This window comes from Rutidosis leptorrhynchoides, chromosome 3 (genome assembly GCF_046630445.1).
Source record: "Rutidosis leptorrhynchoides isolate AG116_Rl617_1_P2 chromosome 3, CSIRO_AGI_Rlap_v1, whole genome shotgun sequence".
Classification (NCBI taxonomy): Eukaryota; Viridiplantae; Streptophyta; class Magnoliopsida; order Asterales; family Asteraceae; genus Rutidosis; species Rutidosis leptorrhynchoides.
In genome coordinates this window covers 483,058,807-483,078,968 of record NC_092335.1, presented here as the reverse complement: position 1 = coordinate 483,078,968, position 20,162 = coordinate 483,058,807, and the positions used below count along the sequence as shown (strand labels likewise).

At 35.5% G+C, this 20,162-nt stretch overlaps 1 protein-coding gene and 1 pseudogene across 1 annotated transcript; one reads left to right on the top strand and one right to left on the bottom strand.

Annotated features, from left to right (window-relative positions):
- The first annotated feature begins 5,992 nt into the window (after positions 1–5,992).
- Positions 5,993–9,124, top strand: LOC139901719 (uncharacterized). Its single transcript, XM_071884397.1, has 2 exons — positions 5,993–7,093; positions 7,175–9,124. Exons 1-2 carry the CDS (start codon positions 5,993–5,995, stop codon positions 9,122–9,124), a joined length of 3,051 nt encoding a protein of 1,016 aa, XP_071740498.1.
- Positions 9,125–12,822: 3,698 nt separating this feature from the next.
- On the bottom strand, positions 12,823–19,523 carry LOC139898161 (eukaryotic translation initiation factor 3 subunit A-like; annotated as a pseudogene).
- Positions 19,524–20,162: the final 639 nt, after the last annotated feature.

The following is a 20,162-nucleotide window of genomic DNA, read 5'->3' as shown; positions in this document are numbered from 1 at the left end:
TTGAATTTGTTAAATGCATCTCTTATGTAAATATATATTGATAGTAGGGTTCACGGATCAACATGAAGCATAAGGAAATAAGTAATAGATGTTGACAAAAACATTACGCGTGCTATAACTGTTTTAGATATTTTATACAGATTTATTTAAATTAATTACTATAAATATATTAATAAATATAATTCTATTAATAATAATGAAAATACTAATAATATAATAATAATACTAATAAAATTAACTAAAATGATAAAATCATGTTATTAATAATTTTATATATTAATATATATTTTTTTTAGTAATAATAATACCAATTAATAATAATTACATTAATAATAATAATCATAATATTTCTTATATGATAATACTAATTACACATAACTATTTACATTTAATTGTCCATGAATCGTCAGGCATGGTCAAAGGGTAACTGATTATCCGAATATAGATTTCAGACTTTCTAGACTCAACATTAAGGTTTTTGCTTATCGTATCGGAAACGTATAGAGATTAAGGTTTAAATTTGGTCGGAAATTTTCGGGTCGTTACATGTGGGTTTAGGATTGGACATGTCTAGATTGATCAATGCGGCGGTGTTTGTCTTAGGAAAGAATCTTATATTTGAAGAGTCGTATATTTCAATTGGTCTTCTGGTGTAAGACGATGATCTTCGTGTTAGAAGATGGTGGTGCAGAAACCGAGATGGTCCAAGCTAATAACTATGAGATTGGATTATCGCTCAGCGATGTTTTTTGGTGTCGAAAGACTTCACTTGCTCGTGGGTTAACGAATGAAGTGCAGCGTGATTCAGGTAGCTTACTCGACGGTATTAAAAGGAGTTGGTAATCGGCTAATCTGAAGTTATTGTGGGTGTTGAAGAAACATAGTTGACGGGTTGGTGAAGGTTGTTCAATGTCTGCTTCGAGTGGGAGATTGTTGAGTGCGAAGAAGAATTTAAAAAAGGAAAAAGAGCTGGTAAAGGGAGGCTCGCGAACGCGAGGTTGATCAAACCATGGAGCTCGCGATCGCGAGGCTAGGTCAGCTAGAATGTTCTTGCTTGTTTCCTAAGTTGTTTCCTTGTTTGTATTTGCCTATAAATTGGACATCATGTAATCCATAACAATGTGCAAGAAAATTATAGTGAAAAATCTCTAGTTTGCGCCCGTGGAGTAAACATTTCTCCGTGTTTTGGAGTTGGGATATAACCACATTAAATTTCATGTCGTTTATCTTTATCGTTTTATTCTTTATTATTCGTTTGTCGTTCGTGGATAAGTAATTGATTTAAATGACTTGTCTTGTTGGAACCTTCCGAATTCCTAACACTAAACGGATTAAAATACCTTCAAACAAATTTTTTTCCCGTTAATTTTTTAATCAGAAGATACGGTTAGTCGGTTACTTTAGTCAATTTACGTGGAAGATGACCACCTATGAAACAAAACTAAACGAAAAAGAGTTTACAACAAATTTTGCGAATTCGTGTAAACCAAAAGGAATATTTGATAGAACTTTTTTTCCTAACAATGACCTTTTATACCTTATACCACCTTTTTAACAGACCAACACGAATAACACGAAAAAAACAGCAAGAGGAAAATGATATTAATTTTTGAGGCAAACTCAAGTCTACAAAGAGAGACATGTGTAGTATTGTGTATCACCTCAGCTTCTTTATCCACTATCTTATTATATATGCGTCGTTGGGTTGCCTTTTTTACATCCATATCCTCAAATCTTCTAGCCTCCAATCAAAACCTATACATTATATTGTCCTTAATAAAAGCATCACTAGATAGCCCTAGTGGTTGGGACCCTCAGTTTCTTGCAAGAAGTTTTAGGTTCGAATTCCGTGTTAGACGAGTATTTAGTGGTGGTCAGGGATGAGTTAAAAACAGCAAGAGAATATTCCTGCTGGACTGCGTACATCAGAGTATGGGGTCGAATTACTCGCCCTCCCATATAACCTGAACAGAAAAAACCCTCCACCTATTACCTATTATCTTTCATATTAACCTTAATAAGTGAAGTACATAAATAGATTTGTTATTGGCACAAATGTTTATAAGTCAAACAATGAGGACAAGAGGGGCGGGTCGGGATTTAACGTTCAGGATGACTTATTGCATAATTAAATAATTACAACAAAACTCTATCACACATTATAACAAAGTATTATATTAAAAAAAGAAGCAAACCGCTAAAATCTTATTAAATAGATTAAGCATACGAGTTAAACCAAACACATAAGTTTTTTTAAAAATAATCTTCGAAAATTAGCTAATTTTGCATACCAACTCATTTTCTCACAAAGTAACATTTTAATAACATTTAAAAGGAGATAGTTTTGTTTAGATTATATTATAAATAATGTTAAGAGTATAATCAAGTTAAGGTTATGGAAGAATATAGTTTAACTCCAACGGTTACGCAACATTCAACAACAACGGTTCTAATAAATAACAATAAATACTAAAACAATAACTGTTATAAAAAAGAAAAATACATTACAATTTAGAATACGAATAATTTTTTCATAATTAAAGTTAATATCATATATTAATTGATAACACTCCGTCCTATCTTGATAGTCCAGTATTCTTTTTTGCGCTGTCACAAATTAATAGTTCACTTCCACAAATAGATAAGAATAATAAGGTGAATTTCCTTTATGCCATTAACTTTTGCATTTAAGATAAAAAGATATGTAAAAAGAGATCTAGAAAGGCGATTCACAGGCGATTCACAGATCTAGAAAAATGCTCTCTCGACTGTTCATCTTCTTCACTGGTAATCTTCTTCGTTAAACTGTAATCTCTCTGTTACGATTCATCTTTACTTCTGTTTGTTCTTTAATTTCTTCGTCTCTGTCTGCAACCACCATGTATCACATTCCTGTTTCACCTTTCACCCCCAAATCACATACCACTCAGGCACAATCGAAATCTACTTTCTTCACTGATAACAATAACATTACATACAAACCGATCAATGAAGGTATTTGGGTTACGGTAGATCGGAATAAACAACAATCTTCATCAAAGAACCCTAACCCTAATTACTACAATCTGCAAGACCACAAACCTTGTTACAGCCACCGAAACAATCAGAACCCTAAAACTAATACTTCGAGGCTGAATTCATCATCCCATCAGATCTATAATAATTTTAAACATCGTGAAACCTCCATTAATCTCATAAAACGTTTTGGCAACCCTAAACATGTTTCATCGAACCCTAGCACCAATTTCAACCCTGTACCGGTTAACAAGTCCAGAATCACCTCCTATCTCTTTCATAATTTCCCCGATAATTGGCGATCCGTCGATTTTTGGGATATATTCAAAAAATATGGGAACATTCATGAGGTATATATCCCAAAAAAGACACTAAAAAGTGGAAGGAAATTTGGATTCGTTAGATTTCTTGACGTGCCCGAATACCACAAAGAATCCCTCGCAAGAAGGCTTAATCTTATAGTGGCTGGTGATTATATGTTAAAGGTTTACAAAGCTCATGATCTTGTTGATAAGAAACATGCTGATGACCATAAATCCACTAGGGATGCTGCTGATTTCAAACCAACTGCTGCTCCTTTCTCCAAAGTTGATGATCGAAATTTTAAGGATGTGATTCTCAATAGGCAGGCTTCGAATAATAACATTCCTTCGATTAAGGTAAAATCTAACGCCGATCTTATACAAATCCTTGGTCAAGCCGTCATTGCCAAAGTCAAAGACCTTGAATATTTAGAATATTTTAGTGAAATCTGTGAAAGTGAAAATCTTAGTGGATTTACAATTAAATAATTAGGTGGTCATGATATTATGCTTATATTTGATGAGTCTGATCCGGCCCTCGACTTGATAAATAATTCGCAACACCCTCTTTGGAAATGGCTTGAGGATATCAATCCATGGGACCCTGAAGTTTATAAATCCTCGGGAAGATTAGCTTACATTAACATTTTTGGGGTCCCTATCACTTGTTGGTTAGAAACTACCTTTACCGATATCGCCAAAAATTGGGGTGATGTTATTGAAACGATTAATTGTTCGATCACCGACGAGAACAATCAAGACTTATCACATGGTTCGGTTATCGTCAAAACTAATGAATTCTCCCCGATAAATGGCAAAGCTTTTATTAATCCAGGTGACATCAATCAAGCTACGGTCTATATCACCGAAGTACACAATTTTTCTATGTTTAATCTTTACGGTGACATCGACGATTCATCGAATTGGGATGAGGATTGTCTTTCGGACGATCAAATATCGGACGAAGAATCACATCTTGATTGTGATAATTTTGTTGAAGGAAAGGATACAATGCATAATCGTGCAACATACCATAATTCACCCGACAATCACACCTCCTCTAAGTCTTCCAAAAGAATGGATACAATTCGACTCCAACAAAAAGTAGATAATTTACCACAACAATCACCCAACATCTCATCTGCTACTAACTCTGAGGACACCACAAATATACATGTACAAAATCCCCCTACCTCTGCATCTACCCCCAAGACCACCACCCCCGCACATAATCACCTCTCATCAAATGAAAACGAATCACACGAACCACCCTCCATTCCCAAGTTCTCTGGTCACGAAACTGCAACCAACACCCCCTGTCCCATTAATACCGAAACAGTGAATTACGAGTCTGTGGAGCCTACACAGCCTGCCTTCGATGCTTCGAGCACTTCCATCCATGATCTAGACAATAATGAAAAAAAGGGATCTCATTCAGTAGCCCACGACCTCACTCCACAATCCCCTTATATCTCCACAAATCGCGACAGCAATGTTAACCATGTTACTGATCACGATTCAACTCCCCTCTTTGAACCTAATGATGAACCTTCTAATCCTATAACAAACCCTCAATCTAACTCGCCGATTAACTTTATGCCTGCTCCAAACGATTCACATCAAACTAACTCCGACCCATTCGAGCTAGATGCACTACTTTCTTCCGGAAAAATTATTGCAAAAAAGAAAAAAAGCAACAAGAATTATGATAATCCTATCCCTAATCCAAAATATTCATCTAACGCCTTTAAAAGGGTTAGCAGAGACGGCACCATTAAACCAAACCATGACACCTCATTCGTTACTGAAAAAGTAAGACCAAGATCCAACATGCTATATATCAAACATCTTGCTAGAAGCGGACAGAAACTCAGAATCTCTCACTTGGCAAAACGAAATAAATCTACAAATATTGTTGGCGGTAGTACATCACAGCTTACTAGTGGAACCAACAATGAATCGATGCGTGGCAAAAATAACAACAAAACAGGTTCCTCTACTAGTAGCAGTCTAAACACGAACGATTTTGGCAAAAGTATCGGGATCCATCGCAACATCCATTGATTCCATTCTCCGTTGCATCGTTTATCTGTAAGTCTTCTCTCATGTGTACGATTTCTTTAAATATTCGGGGCATTGGGCAAACGGGTAAAATAAGCTGGCTTAATCGAATTTGTAATAAAGAAAAACCTGCGATTTTAGGGCTCCAAGAAACCAAATGCGGACAAACAAGTGACAACACCATTGAATCTTTCTGGGGTAATTCTGACTTTAAATTCGTCCAAAAGGATTCGGTGGGTGCATCCGGTGGTATCATTACTATTTGGAACACCAACATCTTCACATTTAAGTATGCAATTGAAGGTGAATTCTTCTTAGCAATCTGAGGATCATGGGCGGGATATGATTATGAAATTGCTTTCATCAATGTATATGGCCCTCACTCCAGCTCCAAAAAACACAGACTCTGGAACGAACTTTCATCTCTCACTAATTCTCTCACCATTCCTCATATTATCTTCGGTGATTTCAATGAAGTCCGTAATAAAACTGAACGTATGAATTCTGAATATAATCAACATTGGGCTGACAACTTTAATAATTTCATTAAAAACTCGGGCTTAATTGATCTCCCCTTAGGTGGTAAAAGATTTACAAGGATATGCGAAAAAACAATGAAATTTAGCAAATTAGATCGATTTCTGGTCTCCGACAGCGTTTTTACGCTATGGCCTAACACATCCTCCAAAACTCTCGATCGTGATCTTTCTGACCATTGTCCTATCATCCTAAGGAACAACTCCCTAGATTTTGGCCCTAAACCTATACGGGTGTTTGACGCATGGCTTAACCTTAAAGACATCGACACCGTCATAGAAAGGGCTTGGTCGATCCCAATTACTGGTAATAGGCCTGATTGCATCTTCCGTAATAAGCTAAAAAATGTTAAAATAGAACTTAAAAAACACAGTACCCAACTCGATAACATTGATTCACAAATTCGCGGGCATCTATCTGAATGTAATAATTGGGAACAAATTGCTGAAACCAGACAATTAATTGAATCGGAAAAACAAAAATGGCTTGAAGAAAAAATGCAATATATCACTAAAGAAAAAAAGAAAACAAATATGCTTAAACAAAAATCAAGAATTAAATGGGCACTTGAGGGTGATGAAAACTCAAAATACTTCCATAATTACATCAAGCGTCGAACAAGTAAAAATAATATACATGGTTTGTCAATAAACGGCACATGGTCCGAAGATCCTATCCTTATAAAACAGGAAGCATACTCATATTTTAACAATCTCTTCCAATCCAAACATCTTCACGAGGAATGTCCTTTTGATAACGTTCCACACCTTGATTACATCACCCCTTTAGACAATCAACTCCTTGAAGCAAAATTCTGCGAAAAAGAAATATGGGAAGCCATTTCTAACTGTGATAGCTCAAAAGCACCTGGCCCAGACGGTTTCAATATGAAATTTTTTAAAAAACACTGGGAACTGATCAAATACGACCTCATAAAATCTCTCGATTGGTTCTGGGTCAATTCGGAAATATCCAAAGGATGTAACGCCTCATTCTTCACCTTAATCCCGAAGAAATCTAATCCTATGGGTCTTAACGAATACCGTCCAATTTGCTTAATAGGTAGTTACTACAAAATTCTCACAAAAATTCTTTCCAACCGCCTTGCCAAAGTCATTCATAAAGTCATTGGCTCCGAACAAACCGCTTTTCTCAAAGGCCGAAACATCCTAGACAGTGTTTTAATTGCTAATGAAATAATTGATGAATTAAAACGTAAAAAACAAAAAGGCCTAATTTTTAAAGTTGATTTTGAAAAGGCATTTGACTGCATCGAATGGGACTTTCTATTTAACACCATGCATCACATGGGCTTTGGTCCAAAATGGATTAGCTTCATTCGAGCATGTCTTTCCTCTTCATCCATTTCCATATTAATCAACGGCTCACCCACCAGTGAATTCGTCCCTGAAAGAGGAATTCGACAAGGTGATCCCATATCGCCGTTTCTCTTCATCATCGTCGCCGAAGGTCTTAATATACTTACCAAAAGAGCATTATCCAATGGTCACCTGCAAGGTTTAAAAATTGGTCATGATAATCTTGTCATCACACATCTCCAATATGCGGACGATACAATCTTTTTCGGTGAGTGGAACAAAAGAAACGCCAAATATATCTCCAAATTACTTAAATGTTTCGAAAACATATCTGGACTCAAAGTCAACTTTCGTAAAAGTAAACTTTATGGTATCGGAACATCCACCTTTGAAACCGAGCAAATGGCCAATTACATTAACTGCACTGCAGGCTCTACTCCGTTTACGTATCTCGGTCTCCCTATCGGTGTACCCACATCTCACACTTCCTCTTGGCAGCCAATCGTTGAAAAGTTCGACAAAAGACTTTCGGATTGGGCTGCCAAATCTGTTTCCTTCGGGGGTCGTCTTACGATCATCAAATCCATCTTAAGTAGTATCCCATTATACTACTTCTCCTTATTCCATGCACCTGCCACTATCCTTAAGGTACTTGAATCCAAAAGACGGAAATTTTTCTGGGGAGGTTCTTCAAATGATAATAAAATTAATTGGATTAAATGGGATCAGATTATTTTGCCATACGAAAAAGGGGGTTTAAATGTAGGGTCTCTCTTGGCTAAAAACATTTCCCTACTTTGTAAATGGTGGTGGCGTTTCAAAAATGAACATAATGCACTATGGGTAAAAATTATAAAAAGTATTTATGGGCCGGGAGGGGGGTTGGATACTAATGTTTTATGCAGGAATATTTCAGGTCATACCATTTGGAAAGAGATTATCAAATCCGGAAAAGTTGCAGACAAACTAGGCACTTTCTTTACATCTTCAATTTCAAAGTGCATCGGCAATGGCACTTCGATTAGTTTCTGGCATGACATATGGATCGGATCTGAAACCCTCAAAACTACTTTTCATAGATTATACATGTTGGAATCTCAAAAAGACGCAACTGTTGCCGAAAGAATCTCGAATGTTAATTCCAATTCAATGGGAATTTGGGATTGGTCCCGTGCACCTAGCGGTCGGGCTTTAGATGAACTTACGGAACTCACTAACTTAATATCAACCGTAAGTATTTCGGATCGCCCTGATTCATGGAAATTCACCCTTGACGCATCCGGCATCTTCACTACATCATCCTTGTCAAATTTGATTAATACACTTAAGTACGGCGTCCACTCTCGAAATTTATCACTCCCACACAACAAATACGTTCCGCAAAAGGTCTTCATATTCATATGGAGAGTCTTTCAACTGAAAATCCCGGTTAGAAGCGAACTTGACAAAAAAGGAATCGACCTTCATACCATCTTGTGTCCCTTATGCGACCATCAAATCGAAACCATTGACCATGCGTTGATTAACTGTCCCAATGTGTCTTCAATTTGGGCACAACTTCTAGATTGGTGGAACCAAAATAATACAACAATTTCCGACATTAATGGTGCCATCATCTCCGATCAAGGCTTTTCACACAACTCCGTTGGATCTTTCTTATGGCAAGCTACTAAATTGATTGCATGCTATATTATATGGAAACATCGCAACCTAAAAGTATTTTCAAATAAAATATGGAATCCCGTCATGATTATCTCCGAGATTCAATCTCAAAGTTTTAGCTGGATCTCAACTAGATCTCGGAAGAAAAATCCTATTGAATGGCATCAATGGCTTCTTAACCCTTCCTTTTATGTAGCACCGCCTCCAAATCGCATGGGAATCGGTTAATGGGTTATTACTTTTACTTAAATCGGGTAGTGTTCGTAGCTTTTATTTAGTTTATGTGGGGTAGATTAAATGGGTCGGTTGTTTGGCAACTTTGTCGCCGCTTGATCGGTACTGTTGTCTCCTCCTTCCCTGCTTGTTTTTTCAAGTTCGTTCCCTCATAATGTTAAATAGGCTTCGCCGCTCCCGACTTTCTTTCTTTTTATACTCCAATCTCTTCAATTATCTCGATATGTCCATACCATTGTATATATGAATATAGGGATTTGTAACGTTACAATCAATTTAATAATAATAATACTTTTTGCTTTTCAAAAAAAAAAAAAAAAAGTAAAGGGTAAGACTGTAAAGTAATGAAAAAGTACATGTGACAGTCACTTTTTCTAAACTGTGTGTTTTATGTCTATGGACTATTAATATGGAACAGAGGGAGTACAAAACCAAAAGAAAATAAATATTTATTGAATGGAATCTAGTAAAAGAAGGGGGAAAAAACTTACAATTATAACTTGATATCTCCTGTTTAATTGTCTCATATTATGCACGGAATAACAGAAAAGAGGCGAACGAAAAAAGTGGTACTTCATATGTTTTTCAAGCATCTCGCGCATCTACTCAACTTGGTAGCATGTTAACCGATATCAGCGATGTGTTATTGTCGAATACTCCTTATTCTTGGTGGTGCACCTTAGCGAATGATGGGCTATTCACAGTGGGGTGTACTAAACGTTGTATAGATGGTAATTACTTGTCGGCCTGCTGGTTTAATCGCTACGACATGGTCAAAGATATAATGCCTAAGAAACAAATATCTTTATTTGGAAGGTTGCTATAGACAGGTTACCAATTCGCCTCAATTTTTAGGTTCGGGACATGGAAATTGAAGACAATGGGTGTTTACTTTTTTCATACCAGGTTAAGGCGTTGGACCATGTGTTATTCACGTGTGATGTTGGCTCTGATTTATGGAGGCTCGTGCGTGTTTGAGTTGACATCCAATTTCGTAATTTTAACTCTTGGCTAGATTGGAAAGAATGGTATCAAGATTGGCATGCATCGTCAAGTAGGAAAGATCGCATGTATGCTATCGTCGCGGCTATAACTTGGATGTTTTGGAGATTTCGTAATGCAATCTTATTCACCACTAATTCTTTTAATAAGAATGATTTATTTGATTCCGTACGATTGTATTCTTTTAATTGGTTTGTTGGTAGAGGTAAAAACATTGTAAGTTGGAACGATTGACTTCTTAAGCCATATTGTTTGATGTAGTATTTTGGTGTTCCTCTTCATAGTTTCTCACTACGGATGTGGTTTAATAAATTTCGGCGTTAAAAAAAATGAAAAAAGTTTGAGTGAGGTCAATCTCTTATGCATAACATATTTTATTTGATTAATTATATTAATATTAATTGATAATTGATAATACCTCATATATATATAACCACTTCACCGCTTTACCAATTAATTTATTTGTTTTTGAAATCATTAGACCATTAAAGAAAAAGATACTCTATTAATCTTATTTGGATATAAAGTTGAACTTGTAAATAAAACTTTGATCGTAATTTGACTGAATATATAGTTCAATAGTTTGACAGAAGAGATACTCTTTTGAATTCATAGAATCAATTCATTTTTTCTTCACCGCCAGTTTTCAGCCGGTTAAATAAATTTAGCTATAGTAATTGAAAAGTGTAACCTTGATTGATGAACCTTAATGAAAATTAGTTCATAAATAATCTTTCTTTTAAATTTTTATTTTTATTAAGAGATAAACAAGTTTTCTAATATTTAGGCCAAGTATTTTTAATCAAATATAGATATACAAGGCTTAATTAGATTATCCTTCCAGCTACCTCAAGATACGTTGGTGTTGAACCTCAGAATAATATTAGATACACTACCAATATGTTATCTTGGAATAGCCCTGATTATTAAAACTATAGTATGCATTGCTTCAATGGCATCTCCTTCACCTTGTGTGTTGGGGTTGAGGGTTAGTTCATGAGTTCGAGCCTCGCTATGCCCATTCTATTAATTAATATGCTTGAAATATGAATATTCAGATTGACCCTATGGGAATTTTCTCCAGGATCCATTCAGGATTCAAACCCGTTCTTGTAATGCGATTCGAGTATCCTCCCGAACAATGATGAGTGTCGTTATAAAAAAAAATGTAATATAGTAAATTTTCATAATCACATCTATTATACATTACATGTCTATATGCATATTCGATCTTAACCAAAAGGCACATGCCATAGTCGAAGTGTCGCATTAGCATAATACGAAACAATAAAGAAGAAAAGAAATCATAGGTCAAAGTATGAGGAACGAATCTAATATCAATCCTTGATCTTGGTCAGATGGGCGATTCAGTAGATTATAAATTTACATATGCCAAATGGTGTCTGTTTTTTTTCGAAAGGCAACCCCCAAATGAGTGTCTATTAATCAATTCTTCACCTGCCGTCGATCGGAAATTGGGAAACTGATCAGAATCACAAATATCTTAAGACACCAAACAAAATGATAAGTTACAACAATTTATCATTGATTACAATAGAGGTTTGAAGCCCTTCTAAAACTGACAATATAAAGGTATATAAATGTGTGTTTGTTTACCTCTTAATAATGAAATAGTTCAGCACTGAATGTTGAATCATTTAGTGTTCAGTTTGTTTCTAACCTCCAAATGACATATAGTACCGAATAATTCAGTATTCAGTGCTAAACCATTCAGAGTTTAACCATTAAGAGCTTAAATTTTATGTAATATTCTTTTTAAATCGTATCCAGAAACATTTATCAAATAACTATATTGAAGTTTTTCTTAATGTTAAACAATAAGTCGATTTAATTCATTCATATCGTTTACCCAAAATGATTATCAAACAGTTTATTGTTATTCGGAACTAAATTCATTCAAAGGCCTTTGAATCATTCATATTATGAATCATTCAGATTTATCAAACGCACTTTAGAGTGACTATTTGTAATCCATTAACTTATAGATGCTGAAACCAGAAATTTCAAGTTATTAACGAGCCAAAGAGTAAAATTTAAAAGAATTACCAAAAGAAAACAAGTCAAAAGGGTTCAGAATCACCCTGATTGTGTTTTGTAATCGACTTGACAGACTAATTATTCAGAGATTTTATAATTTCTGGACAAAGATGTGTTTTGGAATTAACCAAACCCATTTTTGAACTGTACCAAAACCTTAACCGTTTTGATCCGTGAACCAATCCACTCATTTGTCAACCTCTATTTATTGGAAATTGAATACAAATTATTATCAAACAGACATTTTATATACGCAAAATTAAGAACCCCAAGGGGGTAATGTTGATAGTTGGAGGTTTAAGAATCTATGAGAAAGCCAAGTTCAATTCCTATAAGATACAACTTTAAGATCGTGCCTTGAAAAAAAAAAAAATATTCAAAAAATTAGGCATTTGATTCATTCAGCACATTATATACAGGCATCCAAGGTAAAACTTAAACCGAACATCATGGAATTTGTTTCTTAAATTGTTGGTTAAAAAGCTTTTTACTTTATATAGTTGTCCGACTACATATATGGAAACTGTCTTGTTCAAAAATGTGTTGCATATATTGAATTCTGTTGTATATTTTTACGACCCGTTCTTTAAGAGCTGGAGGCATGATTAAAAGATGGTCAACCACCATTAGCATAATCATTCTAGTATTTTATAAGAGCCTTCAATACAAAACTCACAAATCATCCATTGTGTTATTAAATTGACTCAGGTCTAATTCTTCCCATAAATTAAGATAACAAAAAAACTACATTTTCGCTTACCATTTTAAAAACTCAACAAGGTACAAAACCAAGACGTCAAAAAACCCCAACATTAAAAACCTTTCACCGCGAAAACCTAGATCTAGACCAACTGTTTGCACCGTCATTGCTATCACCACTTCCGCCACTCCATCTTCCACTTGGTGCGGGCCCACCGTCCTCCGCCCTCCCACTGCCCCGCCTATCATGTTGTGCTAGTGGAGGTGCAGCTGGCTCTGTTGCCCGACCTCTATGGAACCTGGTGGGTACGTACCTCCCACCGCCACCAGTTGATGCAGCCGCTGCAGGTGCAGGTGCAGGTGCAGCAGATTGAGGTGCAGCTGATCCTGGCCAGGGAATCTCAGAAGCAGCATTGGGCGGGGTGGTCACAATTGGTGGACCCCTTAAAATAATAGCTTCCCTCCTTAGCCTCTCTAGTTCTTCCATAAGTTCTTTTTTTCTTTGTCGGTCGGCTAGAGTTAAGTGAAATAGTATATTAGTCCAAAACAAAAAAAACAAAAAAAAAAAAAAAAAAAAAAAAAAAAAAAAAGCTTAATAACAGGGGAAAAAAAAAAAAAAAAACACAAAATACTAACAGATAACCAGCATCAAATACTATACTATACTTCTTCAATATAGTTTGAAGATTTGAGTAATTCAAATATAAAGCTTAAGGCTTAAAAACACTTTTTATAAGTTTTTACCCGGCTAGCACATTAACGAGCCCATCCATTCATAGGCAATGGGTCAAATTTGCCACAATGTGACGCATAGATGATCCAAATACATATAACCACACACAATACACATTTAAAAATTATGATAAAAAATGGAATAGAAAGATTCACCTTCACGCCTGCGAGTTTCCTCCTCTTCACGCAACTGATTGAGTCTTTCTTTTTCAGTTTTAAGATAGAGCAGTATTTTCCTTTTAATCTCCCTCTCATCTTTTCGTGCCTTGAGAAGTTGGTTTAATCGTTGCTCCCTCTCGTATCTCATTCTGCCGTACTCTGCCCGACGACGGCTACCGACTCTTTCTTCAAACTCCATCTGTATACATCAAGATGCCACTAAAGTTTGAGCTATAAACAAAAGAAAAGCCTGCTTGTACATACTAGTAGCTGCATGTAACCCTTCAAGCTACTTACTTGATAATTGAGTAAATTATACCAATAGTACTTATGGTTTATAAATGAAATTACACCATGCATCCTTATGTCCTTGTGGTTTTGAATTGAATTACACCAATCGTCCTTATCTTTTGAAAATTACATTTATTCATATAAAAGTGTTACATTGATGGTCCTGACTTATTCAAAATGTGCATCAATAAGAGGGACCATCAACGTGCACTTTTAGGTAAGTTGGGGACGATTAGTGTAATTTTCAAAAGATAAGGACAATTGGTGTAATTTCATGAAAAACCAAAGGGACTATAGTCTATAATTGTGTAGCTTCAAGATAAGAACGATTAGTGTAATTTCATATAAGCCAACAGATGAAAGACCAAAAAAAATAAAAAATAAAGAGAAGGAAAAAACATGACCATAGTGACTAAAATTAAAACAGACCTTATCTTGAATAACCCGAGTAAGTCTATACTTCTCCCTAAGATCTCCATCATGGCGCGATCTACTCAACTCAACCTCACACTGCAACATATTTAAGCAAGTTATCGACTAGAATAACATAATAATTACCGGTTAAGGTCAAAATATCTTAAAGTCAACAGAATACCTGTTGTTCACGTTCATGAAGCTTCTTCTCTTCAGTTAAACGATTGTGGAAAGCCTTTTCGATTAAAGGTGCGGCCTCTTCCTTTTTCGCTCTTTCAAAATGATCCATTGTTTTAACTAATTTTTGCATTTTCTTATCCATTTCATGATTTTCTCTAAGTTGCTCCTGTAAAGGTAACTCCATCAAACTCTGTTTAGTCGCCTTTTCCTGTAATGAATAACGGTCAACGTTGAAGTCAAACAACGGATCCAAACGAAACATGAGAAAACAGTATGAAAATCAATCAACCCTTCAATAATAGGCTTCTTTCCTTTTTTACCGATACGTTTTCCAACGTCATTTAGTAAAGCTTGAGCTTCATCACGCTCACGTACCTTAATTTCCCTTCGAATGCGTTGAAGCGCTCGTTCGTGAAACTCGTCAGCAAGTCTATTTTGTTCCGCTAGTCTTTTTGTTTCTTCCTTAAAAAAATTTTAAATCACAATACTAATCATTAAACAGAATAAAAAGAAAAAATAATTTAGAGATGATGTCAACATGTCACAAGCACAGAACTAGAGAAGGCATCATGATCGAGTTGGGTAAAGGATCAACAACTTTAATTAGGTATGTACCAATAATAATAAAAGTTAAACAAGTTATTACTTAGAGGAGGCAAAAATTACCATCTCAAGCAGGCGACGCACATATTCCTCCCTGCGTTTCTCAATAATCGATTTTTGAGCAAGAAGCTTTTTGTGCTCTTTATCTACAATATCTGCCAAACTAGGAAACATATCACTCAGTTTTGATGCTTTAGTCTGAGAAGGATAAATCATTAATCTTGACTTAGTCAAATTCAAAGCCAAGACACTCGCACGATCTTGCATCTTGTCAGACTCAAACCCCTGATACAATGAGGTACATACAATGTTAGTCCAATAAGAAACACGAGATAAAAAAGATGACGTAAGACAAATAATAGTATAGACGAACCAAGTCGACGTAAGACAAATAATAGTATAGACGAACCAAGTCACCGAATATAATTGCACCCTTCATATGGTCAACTTTCATAGAAATGAAATTATGTTTAACAGCATCAACAGAAATCCTCTCCACAACCGAGAACTCAAAGAAAGGTACCATTTTTGATAATGTTTCAACTTTCATCGTCTTATACACACGAGACACCTGCAACCACGATAAAATAATCATGATTAAATTCTTAAAAGTAAATATTCGAAGCAGCAATAGTTATAGTTATACATCATCAACAAGTCAACAATTATAAACCTGTTGCAAGATTCTCAAGGTAGCTACTTTTTTCAAAGCGGGAACATATTGAGAAAGCTGGATTTCAGGGATCGATGATGCTGAAGATAACTTGCCCCCGAGTTTTGATATTTTTGCGAGCAAAAGCTGAACTTTTGACGCGAGATCCAAAGGCAAAAACTCGTTTTCAAGAAGATTGTAAAGATCCTTCACTTCTTGAGTTACATACGTCATTACCCCCTTAGAAACCTACATACGAGAGAAAACAGTGTAAATAATTAGATGCAAAAACCATATTCGCAATGTTGCAAAACTCGGAATTACTCCGCAAGTACTCGGTTTTTGCAACTCGGGAAGTACTCAGCGTGAACTCGGTCAAACTCAGCAAAAACTAGGGATTAATCTGAAAATCGGTCAAAACTTGGTCAAAGTCAAACATGGTCAACATCCAAGTACACCCCAAGTGGCCGAGCACTCCCTAAACATTCGCAACCGAGTACTCCCCGAGTAGCGAATTTTAAAACCTTGCTATATGTGAATGTATAAAGAGATAATCCTTTACATGAAACTTTTAATATTTTCTATACATATATACATTTAATAGATTTAAGAACAATTTAGGGAAAAAAAAAAAAAAAAAATGTTGCAATTAGAAGATGATTTCGAATCAATCTTACCAGATCTGCTAGAAGAGATGACCGAGACGGCTGCAAAAAGAGGAAAAAAAAAAGAAAAAAAAACAATAAAAAAAAAAAGAGTGAGATTACGACACCACTATACTTAAAGAAAGATACAATTCATGGTTAAGACTTTAAAGATACCATTTCTTTCGTTTCAAGATTGGCATCAATATTGAATCCGATAAGATTGTACATCTTTAGATTTCTCTCTTTTTCATGTGCCAATTCTAAATGAGACTCAGTGTTCATGCAGTCGTACGGTGGAGTTGAAAGGGCAGCCAACAATACAGATGATGCTATTAACTGCAAGTCTTTGTGGTTTAAATTCTTATTAAAGCTCTTTTGAAGTTGGAAAAGTTTGAACCATGCATAAGCATGATATAAAGGGCTAGAAGAAATCCAAAATATTTCTGTTAACTTCGCATAAAATACAGCCATCAGGGATGATTTTGGCATTTTCTTGACCAGGCTTGTCAGCCCATAAATATCTTCCGCCGAGCGAAAGGCTTCCTGAAAACGGAATCAAACTAATCAAAATCAATGATTTTATTTAGACAAGATCTTAATATGTCTTGTGTCTGCGCGCCGCAGACATTTTTACTGCAGACTGTCATGAGATAAAATAATATCTTATTCTGTCTGCAAACTCGCAGACTTAGAAATATGCTTCTAAATGTTGCAGACAGGATTAAGTTATTTTGCAGACAGTCTTCAATGTTTCAGCATACAGACCTTTAGGCCACATCTTCTTTTTAGACATGGTCCGCAGATATTCAGACAATAACATCTTAAAAAACAAACAGCGGGTGGTTATTTAAATCCGTTTACATATAAATATCTGGTAAAAGAAAAGTTAAATTTGTAATTTTAAAAGAAAATGAGACAAGCAAGTAGCAAGTTGCTCGAATCTTATTTAGCTTATAATCTCCTATATATAGGTATATCAAAAGTTTTGAACTGTTATCACAACCTAATAGTCAATCAAACCTAAAAAATTGGCATGATTCAATATAACAGATTTTGACCAGTCAATAGCAGAAACAGAATTGAACAACCTGCCAGAGTTCAAGCTCTGTTGCAACTTTCAACTGCTCGAATTGTGTATCAAGATAAAAATGTAAACTTTCAGGAGCAGTGAGATCAGGCCTGTCCCTTTGATCTTTGTACTTGTTGAGGTTTGCAAGATGATTCCTGATTATCTCACAAAGCCTACGAAACTCAGTTGTCCTTTTATATTGTTTGCAAAACTGGAAAGCACGAAGAGTTGTAACCTGCATAAAATTAATCATACGTCACATTACTAATCCTATATCATTATGATTCCCAAGTAGTTACACAAACCACTAGCTTAAATAGCCTTTAACCTACATGGTTCTCATGTGATATACTGATATCTTCTGATTTGAACAAAAAAAAAAAGAAAAAAAAAAAGATGAATTTAACAAAGTCGTCTTTCAGAAACAATATGTCTTGATTGCAAGGTTGTCAAAGTTGCTAGACGAGGACTAGTCGGTCAGGACCTTAATGGAACTAGTCAATCTAGTCAGATTAGTCGGGCTTTGTCCAACGTTGACTTTTAATCATAAATATATCAAACACACACACGCACAAACATAAATATATAGCACAAAAATATAATTCTAAAAATATTATAACTATAATTTAACCTAACTTTGACCAACCTTGATTTTGACCAACTTTGATAGACTCAAACCCGACTCAGACCCGTCTCCCTGTCTCAGACCCAACTTTTGACCAACGTTTTTCTTCGTTTTGGGTCATGCTAGTAACCAAACTGATTAGTCGGTCGAGACCGCCGTTTATTGCAACCATGTTAATTATCAAAAGATTAAGAGTGAAACTTACTACTAATAAATAAGAATTAAAAAAGTACAAGCTACAATTATTTAAGGAAATCTTACTGCATACAAAGCCATCGACTTGGAGTTGTTTCGCAGAACTTCAAGAACTGTTCTGTAAGTTTCCCATAGAAACTTAAACCATGGTGTCACAAGTTCCCTATCAGAACGGCCTTACCCTTTTCACCACTAACATAACTTAACATTAAATCTTCTGGTCTATTATCAGCTTCAAGATCATCAACATCTAGGGCATCTTCTAAAGCCTGTGCCTGACTTCGTGCCAACTCAGCTCTCTTGGTTGAAAGATCCATAAAGTGCTTTATTACTTCCTCTAGTGAATTTACATTAACTTGCTGACATACTATTCTGTACTGAATCAGACCATCTTTTGCAAATCGCCCGCTCTTCAGGTCAACACAAAGCTCAATGTATAGAAACATAACTTTCTCGTGTGTTTTCGTCCATGCTCTATATCTTTTTGAAGTAATAAAATCATGAAGTGATTGAAGAGCATCTTGTTTTTGCCCAACATTAATCAATTCTGCAATTGAGCATCAACAAAGGTACGTTATTCAAACACACGGACTGCACTGGAAGTGTTCGCAGATACAAAAGCCAAGGAAGCTAATGCATCTACTTGGTGGTGGAATAAAAAGGTTAAGTTGTGGAAGCAACAATCACATCAACTAAAGTATATATTAAATGTGTCAGCATGGCTTATGGCTATTAGGTCAAATAAACGTGTTTGGATTCGAGCATATAAAGAATGCGGGAAAAAACCTTACAGTTGTCTTCAAAATCATGAAATGAAGCCAGCAACCGAGATTACGGGCTTGTATTGAAATATATGCATTCATTAACTATACAGTATGCATGTATTTTCACGGAAGTATGTCATGGTTGGATGTGTTAGTCCTTGTGAGGAAATAATGACTACCTACTTAACTACTGAACTAAAGTATAGTTCTCCTAGCAGAAGATAAAAATCCTACGTAAATACAATTACACCACTCACCTTCAGCTCGTTTCAAAGCATTCTCCGGTTTTGCGAAAGTCGCCATCTTCTACCTGCAATGATACATAACAAACATGTATACTTGATGTTAATATTCTTAAACATTAACATAACATTATTATGTCCAAAGAAAAAGCAACAGTTTCAATTGTAACAACCATACCGCAATAAACCAAAAAAATAATATAGAGATCCATACACATTAACATTGATTTGCAGTAACACCTTTTTTTAACTTCTCATTTTTTCAGTTTTAATTTAAACTAGTCCGGATCCGGCCCGCGCGATGCGGCGGGGGTTTTCGGCCTGTGTATTCATATTTAACGTAGCGTTGTGTATTTACAGAGGGGAAAACGGCGCATGTCTTAAGCGCCGTTTTAGATGTCGTTGTCTTAAGCGTTTTTTAAAAGTGTCGGTTTCGAACGTAGTTAGTTTCGTTTTGTTCATAAAAATTTTCGAGTGTAACGGTGCTGTCGGAAAAATTTAACTTGCGGCGAACAGAAAGATGCGGGCTGTCGTTGTGTTAAGCGTTTTTAAAAAGTGTCCGTTTCGCGTATAGTTAGTCACGTTAGGTTCGTGAGACTTTTTCGAGTTTAACGGTTGTCTCGGAAAAATTTAACTCGCACCAAGCGAGAAGATAAGGCCCGTTATAAATGTGGGGGAATTAGTTTCTTTTATTTTAAAA